The 10,765-nt window shown below is 40.7% G+C and overlaps 1 protein-coding gene across 1 annotated transcript; it reads left to right on the plus strand.

Annotated features, from left to right (window-relative positions):
* The first annotated feature begins 2,378 nt into the window (after positions 1–2,378).
* Positions 2,379–8,951, plus strand: LOC115672638 (serine/threonine protein phosphatase 2A 57 kDa regulatory subunit B' theta isoform-like). Its single transcript, XM_030594506.2, has 2 exons — positions 2,379–4,375; positions 8,079–8,951. Exons 1-2 carry the CDS (start codon positions 3,158–3,160, stop codon positions 8,433–8,435), a joined length of 1,575 nt encoding a protein of 524 aa, XP_030450366.2. The 5' UTR covers positions 2,379–3,157; the 3' UTR covers positions 8,436–8,951.
* The last annotated feature ends 1,814 nt before the right edge of the window (positions 8,952–10,765 follow it).

Here is a 10,765-nt window from a genome sequence, read left to right on the forward strand (position 1 = left end):
CCATTTCTTGGGTTGTTTTGTTTGGAGTCAGCTGACAGGAAAGTCGTGAAGGTCGGTTGTTTTGTTTGGCAGGCCTAATAGTTCAATCCAGCCAAAATTGCCCGAGTCGAAGCCCTCCGGACTCGACTGGTCTCTCCATGATTTGAAATCTCCGTCTTATAATATACTCTTCCCATACAGCTTGCTCCGTTTGACTCTCGAAATTGTGCATGTGCCAAGGAAAAAATCATGGCCTAATCCTCAGGGTCAGATCACGAGGAGGCATTTCTCTAAAATTCCTTAAATCTTGGGAGTTACCGGCTCGTTTTGATCGGATCGGAGAGATGGATTTAGTACGATGATGCATCGTAATTCACCCACGAGCGCGAGAAAAGAAGGGAAAAGAAAAGGAAATCAGAAAGCTTTGATCTGGCTATTCTTTTGTCAATGTTAAAGATAATTCTTTTAAGAGGGTGGGACATTGGGGGAAGGCCGGGACTTGATTGCGTCTCATCTTGACCTCGCATTTGATTCCTCATCCTTGAATTTCTGTTCTTTTGATTGGATGGAGCTTCTTTTCATCGGGACTGTAATGCTTGTCACGCATTTTTGACTTCGCCTTTGTTTTTATCTTTTCCCCTTTTTTTTTATCCCTTTTTTTGGAGACATTTTCTTCTCTTGCAAACAAGTGCGCATGATGGGGTCCCTTCACCTACTTCCAAGTTCCCATTGATTAACCCCCGACCCGAATTGAGCTTTATCCATACCGGGTTGACTAGCGGTCCCAAAAAAAATTAATGGAAAGTCAAGCCTCCAATTATCAATTCTTGGAAAAAGCCATTATACGAGCCAAAGTAATTCCGGTGGTGGCAAAGCGATTATTACAAATTGGCTCCAGTCGAAAATGGGGAGTGAGCTGTGAGAAAATTGATGGGCAGGTGAAAAAGAAGACGACCAACCATGTCCTAGTCATTCGATAGGTAACCCAATTTGAGTTTTGTTTTTGACTATTTTCTTCTTCTCTTTTTATTTTTGGAAGCTTGTAGGGCTATCATTTTCGAGCTTGAAAAGCCTCGTTCAAAGCTTCATATGCCACAAGAAGCAAGTGGGGGATCATCTTTTTGTCTGTTCATGGTTGTTTCTTTCTTTATGGGTCAGAGTCTCTGTTCATGGTTTGAACATCGGCATTTCCTAGGACCAAAATTCATCAAACCTCGACAAAGAGGCCGTGGATAGAACGGCATGAAGTCGCCGGTTTGAGAGTCGCTAGTACGATTCAGCTTTGAAAGAATATGTTAATGGACTAGAAGTTGCAACACACACTCACATTATACCAATTTCTAAGGGGACAGAGGGTAAAATACAAAATTGATTTTTTGAGAAGGCGATATTTCAAACTCTATTTGACTACTCGAGTAATCATATTTTAATAGTTAACCACGGTTTTTTTTTTATCACAGTCTGCGATAAAATTGACTTATACAAGACAATCTTAACTTACTTACGTGACATTAATGAATAATATAATAACTACATACCCTTGGAGGAAAATCATAACAGTTAACGAGAAAATGTAAAAACGGGTGGAAAGAGTTCGAGACCGTAATCTCGATTAAAATTTTTAGCATAGCATCCTCGTCCACTTGCATCCACCGTTCGGTGTCAAGCTTTATCATTTCGTTTTTAAAAGCACATAAATTTTCTTCTTTTTTTTTTTTTGATTTTTTGGTAATCAAGTGATTGAGAAGAGGCCCTAAAGAATTTTCAAGATTAGGGGGGGTGGTTTTTAATTTTTTGCCGAACTATTTTGTGGGGGCCAACATGCATGCGGCCCTGCTAATAAATAGATTGGGGGTGGAGTTGGAGAGTATCGGGTTTAGGATTCAATTTCCGTGACCACTTCACATACATACATATATATATATATATATGGGTCGAGGAAAAAAAAAAACTATTTCGTGGAAGTTGCGGGGGTGCACCACCACCACCGTAAGAGGAGGGGGAGGAGGAGGAGGAGGGGGAGGGGGAGGGGGAGGGCCACGCGCGCGACTCGCGCGGCGCGGCGCGTGAGATGCAAGAGAAGAGGGGGCTATCCCCCCGAAAATTTCAGACATGCCCGATTTACCGTTTTCAGCCCCCCTTTTCTTCATCTCGGAGTTGACGGAGGTGGTTCCAGGGACAGCCTCGAGGGGCAGTCCCGTCAATTCACGGGTTGAAGTCGAAATTCCATTCGGATCGCGAGGAGGAGGAAGGAAGAAGGCGAACGAAAATTTTTCAGCGAAACAGGAGACGAGCAAAAAAAAAAGAAAAGAAAAGTAAATCGTGAAATTCCAGTTAAACGAAAACAGCAGCCAGAGACTGCTGTTCCCAAATACCCTCTCTCTCTCTCTCTCTCCTCTCTCAAAAGGAAAGGGGAAACAACAAGCTCCCAACTTTCTCTGTGGGAGCATGCAGGGGGAAAAAATCCCCATCTTTTGCCTCCTTGCCGTGAACGAATTCCGACCCCATCTCTTCCTCCTCGGGTCTTAATTCTCGAGACCCGCGGTGCCGCGATGCCGGTAGGTGGATTCCCGTTGCGGGTTTCGTTAGATCTGCTGGTGTCTCGATTCTAGCTGGGTCATCTGAGCTGCTTGTTGGGTCGTCCGCGAGAGGAGGGGGAGGGAGAAAGGTGTGGAAGAATTTGTTGTTTCCTCTTGTTGCCCTTTTCCCTTGTTTGAGCCTTGCTTGAATTTGTGATGTTATCTCGTTTGGAGTGCTTTCTTGGGTCTTGAAGAGTCGAAAGGGCGTGGTTCTCGCCGTCCTGGAGTAGAAAGGGAGGATGCTCTGCTGGGTTTTCCTGATGTGGGAAAAGTGGATTAGGGGGGCTTTGCTTGCTGATTTGATTGAGGTTGGGGTCAGTTGTGTGAGACTTTTGTAGCTAGGATGGCTTGGTGATTCTGTTCCGCACGAGGTCAAGCTGGCTTAAAGTGATCTTTGTAGATGGAGAAGGTACTTTTCCCATCTGGATCGGAGTAGCTTTTTTCTCCGTATTTGGAGCTGGATTTGTGAAACTTGAAGCTTCGGGGGTGGGCTGTCTGGTGGATAGAATTAGTCTCCTTTTTCAGATCATCATCAAAGGAGTCGTGAGTGTCCTACTGGCCGTGGCGCACCGGGAAGAGCTTCTCTTGTCATCTCAACTATGATTAATAAGATATTGAATAGGCTGCCAAAGAAGCCATCTAAGTCTGCGGATAATCGTGAAGGTGGGGGAACCTCTACGTCCTCGTACGGTGCTTCTACAATTTCAAGAAGCAATGATGTAGCCGGTAGCCAATACGGGAATTCGAGCGGATCTTCTCTTCCAGGCGTTAATTCCAATTCGGGATTGGGGTTGAACTATGGAAGTAAGCTCCCTCAGGTTTCAAACTCTAAGCTGAATGGCACGTTTTCAGCATCTTCCTACGAGCCTCTGCCTAGTTTTAAAGATGTCCCCAACTCAGAGAAGCAAAATTGGTTTATCAGAAAGTTAAATATGTGTTGTGTGAATTTTGATTTTACTGATCCGACAAAGAATATCAAGGAAAAAGAAATTAAGCGGCAGACCTTGGTGGAGCTGGTGGATTATGTTACTTCTGCAAATGGAAAATTCCCTGAAGTCGTGATGCAAGAAACCATAAAAATGGTGTCAATAAATCTGTTCAGGACATTAACTTCTCCTCCACGTGAGAACAAAGTCCTGGAGGCCTTCGATTTGGAGGAAGAGGAACCTTCGATGGATCCTGCTTGGCCTCACTTGCAAATTGTGTATGAATTCCTTCTCAGATTTGTGGCATCGTCAGAAACTGATGCCAAGCTGGCCAAGAGGTATGTTGACCACTCTTTTGTTCTCAGGCTATTGGATCTTTTTGACTCCGAGGACCCGAGAGAAAGAGAGTACTTGAAAACTATTCTTCATCGCATCTATGGGAAATTTATGGTGCACCGACCATTTATCCGGAAAGCCATCAACAACATCTTTTTTCGCTTTATATTTGAAACTGAGAAGCATAATGGAATTGCTGAACTATTGGAGATTTTGGGAAGCATTATCAATGGTTTTGCTCTGCCACTGAAAGAAGAGCATAAGCTCTTTCTTGTTAGAGCACTCATTCCACTTCACAAACCAAAATGTATTCCGATGTATCACCAGCAGCTATCCTACTGCATTACACAATTTGTGGAGAAAGATTGCAAGCTCGCTGATACTGTTATAAGGGGTTTGCTAAGGTATTGGCCAATTACAAATAGTTCGAAGGAAGTCATGTTTCTTGGAGAGCTGGAGGAAGTTTTAGAAGCAACTCAAGCCCCAGAATTTCAGCGCTGTATGGTTCCTTTGTTTCGTCGGATAGCACACTGCTTAAGCAGCTCACATTTTCAGGTTTTCTCTCCCACTCTCTGACGAACTTCATCGTATTGCAAAGAATCTGGTTTTCACGGTATTTATGTATTTGCCCTTTTGCTTTTGGTCATCTTCGCATACGCATGCGTCCAACTGTGCAAAACGTTTCTTCCACCTCGAAGGAAAAAGTATGATAATCTATAGAGTTGAGGAAGTGTACCCCGTTCTCAAAATATACTACTAACTCGACCCATTTGCTAAAGGAACACTGAATTGTACTTGTGTTGTGTTATGCATATCTTACAACTTCTACTTGACTGCCCTTGAGCGTATTGAGCTTTCTGTGGGACAACATTGCCAAAAAAGAAACTTTTACTGTGGATTTGGTTCCAGCAGTTGTCCCTAATTAAATTTTTTGCCCAATGCTTGAAGTTTTGCTTTATGCATTTATTCACATGTGCTTGGTTTGGAGCTTCGGTGCTTTATTGCCTTCTGTGATTTAAATTCGTGGGCACTAATTCAATACTGATTGAGAACGTAGTAGAAAAATGCGTAAGTTCGTCTGTGATATCTATAGGCAATGATGGTTCAATTGGTTGATCTTATAGGGCAATGAGGAAGTTGATAGACATTTTTACCTGATAGGTCATCTAAAGGAGTGCCAGAAGAATATATCATTAAATTGTCATGGCTCTCTTAAGTGCATAATAAAATGCTTTTGTCAGGCTCTTGAACCTATCGGATGCATCTGGAAAGTGAGTGTGTGGTTAAGACAAGGGTTGCTATAGTTTTTTTTTTGCTAAGCTTACATGCTTGGTTGATTGTAGTTTGTGATGGAATCAAAGTGCCCCTTTGAAGTTCCATTCACAACCATAATTTTGCATTCGGATGGAAATCTATCAGTCAAATTTGCTTGAGCTTGCTTATGTGTGTATATAGATCCCTTTTCTGGCCCGTGCTGATTGTCTAAATGGTGGTTGATTAAATCTGTTTTATGTGTGAATAAGGATCTTTCTGTCATAGTCCCATTAGGCGTAGGGATGGATATCGCTTGATTTGGAAAATAATACGGACTATTTGTGCACGTGGTACTGTACTATATTCCATATGAAATCAAATATAACCCAAGCAAGATGTTAGGTCTGGTTTAGTTCCCTATTTGGTTGCTCATTGTTACTTAAACTGCGGGATAAATATCTCTCTGCGGGGGAGTTCTTTCGGTGATGGTACGAGTACCATTGGCTTTGTCTTTTATCATGCAGTTTCTCTTACTGCCGAAAAATTCAAAAACTAAACGAAAGGATTTGGGTGACTTTGGCGGTATGATGACAAATGTGTCTTTTATGGCAGTCATTCCTGAAAATTATAATCTGCAATGGCATTTGTCTAGTGTGCACTTTATGTCTGCATGATATAAATTACTGGTTTCTAGTTTGTGTGGGAAATAGGGAGCAGCTCCCTATGAACGTCTCATTTGTAAGTAGAATTCAGGTTGCTGTTATAAAAATTTGTGATATATCTGAGGTCGTTGGCTAGCAAAAAAAGAAATAAAAAGGTTGGGTTTTTCGGTTTGCTGTAGATACCTATTGGTAGTTTTTTCAATTTAAAATTCAAATCGACAATTGTTTGGTTTGGTTGTGATAAATACTGTTGTTGCTGTGAGTTGCTACTTGGATGCCTTGTGAAATTCACACTTGCGGTTGGAGTAATGGGCATAGTGGGTATTACAGACTGGATGGAAGTAACAGCTGTGGACGTCAGTTTTTGCATTCCAAACTGAAAATCTCTCTGTTCTTTGGTCTTCTGTTTCCTTTTTCATTTTTTCACAAATAGAATGAAGAGCACCCCTTTATTGACTACCTAAACCAATCAATCAATGGCATTCTTTCATCTTTTTATGGAATTGCATTGAGATGGTCATCAAAACTTGTTGTAATTCATCAAAATAGGAACAGCAATCATCCCACTCATATTCGTCATATCATAATTAAAGACTTGACTATTTGCAAGGGTTCTTAGAAATTCATCAATTATGAAAAATTTTTACGCTTGAAGTTTAAAATCTTGTTGTGTTTACATTGGATCTATGAAACTCACATGTCATGGATTGTATTTGGAATGACCATAGATTCCCCAGTTCGGCATCCAGTATGACTGACTGCTCTATAACACCTACAAAGCAACTGGTGCTGCAGTTTAAGAGATTGGCTCTTAATATGCTTCTGTTCAATGAATCTCTAATTGATAGCCCTTGAGGGAATAGTTCTGGTACTACAATCTCTGGAGCGTGCGCATGGGGGTGTGCCCACGCATGAGTATCCCACTCCATTACTAACAGAAAATAACTGATGTAAACATGGCCAGTGGCATATCTTCTGTATAGTACATAGCTAAATCATAATAGGGTAGAAAGGTCCCTCGGCTTCTTTGCCCTTGATAGTGTCAACCAATCTTTCACGTTCTGCCTTTGTATTTTAACCTATATGGAATGCTGACATACACTTGCACTTGATCAGTTGTTCATTCTCCTCGTGACATTATTTTCTGTGTGGGAAGGGCTTCTCTTTTTGGTTAGGGTGCACGGAGAAAGAGTTAGTGGGTCGTTGAGCCCAGTGGCAGCTGAGTGTTTATGCAGTTAATAAAAATAATTTTTATAAAAACTTGATTGTAGGCTTTTCACCTTAATCGTTGTATGCTTAAGTTTCGTGGTTCTCTAGTAACTGCTTCACATAAATGCATAATAGTGGGTATTCATGATATGTGGTAACAACAAATGAATCAGTTTAAATTTTGAAGCAAAAGCATATTTTCATACTGAATTGCTAGCATATGTGCATTCCTGCAAGAAAATATTCAAAACATGTAGTAGATAAATTAAGCATTTTTGTTTGTGGTCTATTGACGGTCATCGGCTTAATATCCAATATCTACCTTGGTAAAAGATTTCTGTCTTCCCTTCTGGGTGAAAAATAGCACTGGTGATTATTTTGGATCAATTGGCATTTTAAGGCATGCTGGAAATACGAACATGGCTGTTGGTTAAGTTTCATAAGAATGGTTTCTAGGGATGGAACAGAACTTGAATGAACATGTGACTTAGTATCTTGAAATTCTGGTCCAGTTGATTGGTCTGATGAAATATGAAAATTCCTTTCTTTTAGTATTCGATGAGGTTTCGCTGGGTATCTTGAGCAGACGATGACGTTTTTGTCCCATTCTGAAAGCATGAGATGGGCAACCTGTCATGCCCATAGAAAGGCAGTCATTGAGACATTGTAATTATAAGAGCAATTTTGGTACTCTTGACAGTTCATCTTCACCGTTGAGAGAACAATAATCTTGTGGGGTATCTAAGGTTATTTTATTCTCCTCCCTTTATTTTGATATCTCTTCAAACTTCAAAGGAGAAGAGGAATAACCGTGATAGGAATTTGATAAAAATGCTGAATTCGGCACAATGATATTTTATTTGTCCGAAAAAAAGAATGTCTTTCTGAGCATCGGAAGGGATCAAAGTTTCCCTAGGTACATCTGAATGTCACATTTGTTTTTTTATATCTGCAGATGTTCAGCGCAATCTTTTTTGTTAAAAAATTGTCTATTTCTGGATACTGTCTCAAATTGGTCATGCTATGTAGTGAAAACTTAGGTGTTCTAGGTTCGTCTTGGCAATGTCAACATTGTTGAGGTTTGACAATGTCGGCATCTTTGGTTCCGTACCTGACCTTTTCTCCTTTTGCAGGTTGCAGAGAGGGCTCTTTTCTTATGGAACAACGATCACATTGAGAATCTAATAAAGCAAAATCGCAAAGTGATACTGCCGATTATTTTCCCTGCCTTGGAAAGGAACGCTAGAAGCCACTGGAATCAAGCAGTACAGAGCTTGACTCTGAATGTGCGCAAGATCTACTCTGATGTTGACCCAGAGCTCTTTGAGGAGTGTCTGGTCAAATTCCAGGAAGATGAGGTGCAAGAAAAGGACGTCAAGTTGCAGCGCGAAGCCACGTGGAAGCGACTAGAAGAAATCGCTGCAATGAAAGCTGCCAGTAATGAACCTGTGCTTGTGCCCCGCAGATTGGCACATGCACCTTCTGGCTAAAATGGTCCACGATCTCTTCAAAGTTTCCGATGCAAGCTATTTCTGATCCTTGTGCGAGCCCCCTCCGTTTGGTCCCTGCAGCTTAACGCATGGAATATTCCAGTGCTGTTGCTTAATGCATGGATTCAGCAGTTCACAGTCCTCCTCTACATGCAATTTTGGCCGTCACTTATGGCCGTCAGATGAGGTGCGCAAGATGCCTCATTTTGAGCTTTGTATGCAGTTGCTGTACATACCAAATTTGGGTGGCCAGGACAAACGGGCTCACATGTTTGTGTGGCGCACCGGTTAATAGTACTGGTAAGCTTGCTTCTTTTCCTCTCTTAAAGCTGTTATTAAAGATGGCGATAGATAGCGTGTCGGAGATGATTGCTTGTATGTTGTTAAATTTGGTTCATTGGAGATTGGTCGTTCTCCGCTCAATTTTATGCCTCCCTAAAGTTGTTGAGTTCGAGATGGGATTGTTGGTTGCTTCCATGTTTATGTATGAAGAAGCTTGGTTATTATTTTTGGTGACATTACACTCTTCTACATTGTGAGAAACATCTGATCAATTTAACTCTTGGCGATCAAGCTTTGGGCTAGCCCTTTTTAGGCGTGTGTCGCCGTATGAACACGGCAGGCGAAAAGGTTCACTTGCTCATCTGGTGATATGCATTTGTGCACGAGTCATACCTATATCTCTGCTTGGTTGATGCTTTGCCAGGCTCTATAACATTCGCGACACCCGATTGACGAAACTGAGTTCCTTTCCTTGCAAACTAATCTGTATATTGAGTGTTGAGTCGTTAAGCAGATTTAATCCTTTCAGGTACTTGTCATTCAAGAACATCTTTAAAGTACGCGATTGCCGTGATAGTTATTCATCTTATTGCTTGCCTTTTCTGGTTGTGTAATCTACATGATGGAATGTCTGTACATTTGAGCTGTTGATCAATCCGCGTCGGATATGCAGATTTTTCTTGTGCAACGCGCACTTGACATCCATCCCGGTTTCCATGTTCATACTGCCCGGGATTAACACGAACGCATTAAAGATAAAGCACGTTGGAGCATTTGGTTTTTGTCGATTTTCATCTTAATTTTTGCTCTTCTTGATTGTAGCTTAGCTATGATTTGTGGGGTAGGTAGAAGAGTAAGGCATTCAACATAATTCGTAATCGCATACTTGGTCTTGTCTTGTCTTAATCCATATAGTTTTGACAAATCAAACCTACTTCCATTTATATATAAACCCTGCTGCTGTATTGCTCCTGTCGATTTTGCATGTCCGCGAGATGATGTCACTAGAAAGTTGACAAAAACAAATACTAAACCCAAAGCTATGAATAGAAAACTATAGGGTGGTTCAATTATAGATGACCACCATAATTATATTTAGCTTAAATTAGTAATTTATCGGTCTGCCTACGACCCTATTGGCAAGAGTTTTGTGTCGTCGCGTCATACTCGACATGGGCGGCGTAGGCGGGTCATTTATCTCGATTTCGATTTGAATAAATTTGGAGCCCTTTGCACCATAGTCAATGATCTATTAAATGAATCAAGTTGCGTGGGAATTGAAATCTTGTTGATTATATGATCATGCAAATTGTGATTTGAGTTATATGATAAGATGTGCCATCCAATACATGTCATGCACTATGTAAAATCCTAGGACATGAAATAATAATTGGTTGATTTCCCAAACTGCCCTAGTACCAAAACCTAGATCTATGTGCACAGCCTTCATTATATTCCATATTCCAACTCAGCAATCCTTGTTATAAGAAAATTTTTTTATCACCAAATATACCCACTACCCTCTAATAAAATAATAAATTGTACACTTTAAAATAGTTGTATGGTCAGTACACATGCTCAACAAATACTTTAAAAGTATCCGTATTTAGTTATAATTAAAACCCAATGTCATTGGGCGACTCTAATTCGAATAAAGGCGTCACCATAATAATGTCCTTGACATCATTTTAATGTATTCGGATCGAAATATATTTCATTATATGAGTGCATTATCAAATTGCAAGTATCATAGATCTCTTCCAATTTTTGTTGTCTCTAAATCGATGTAACTTAAACACTGATTAACTGATCTCAAACTCAAAATTTACCGTAGCTGTAAAAAGAGACGGAAATTACGGAAAAACCCATCACCAGATCCTTGCCTTCTCATCACCATCCGTATCTGGCACAGATTGGAATCCCACAATAGCCCCAACAATTATAAATTAATTCAACAATAAAATAAAGAGAAAAAAGGCGTGAATTCGAAAAAGCCTGAAATAAAAAAAGAAAAACGAAAAAGGAAACCCAGCTTCAAGTTTCATCCG

This window comes from Syzygium oleosum, unplaced genomic scaffold (assembly GCF_021117445.2).
Source record: "Syzygium oleosum isolate NSW1041296 unplaced genomic scaffold, Sole_v2.1 Sole_v2.08, whole genome shotgun sequence".
Lineage (NCBI taxonomy): Eukaryota > Viridiplantae > Streptophyta > Magnoliopsida > Myrtales > Myrtaceae > Syzygium > Syzygium oleosum.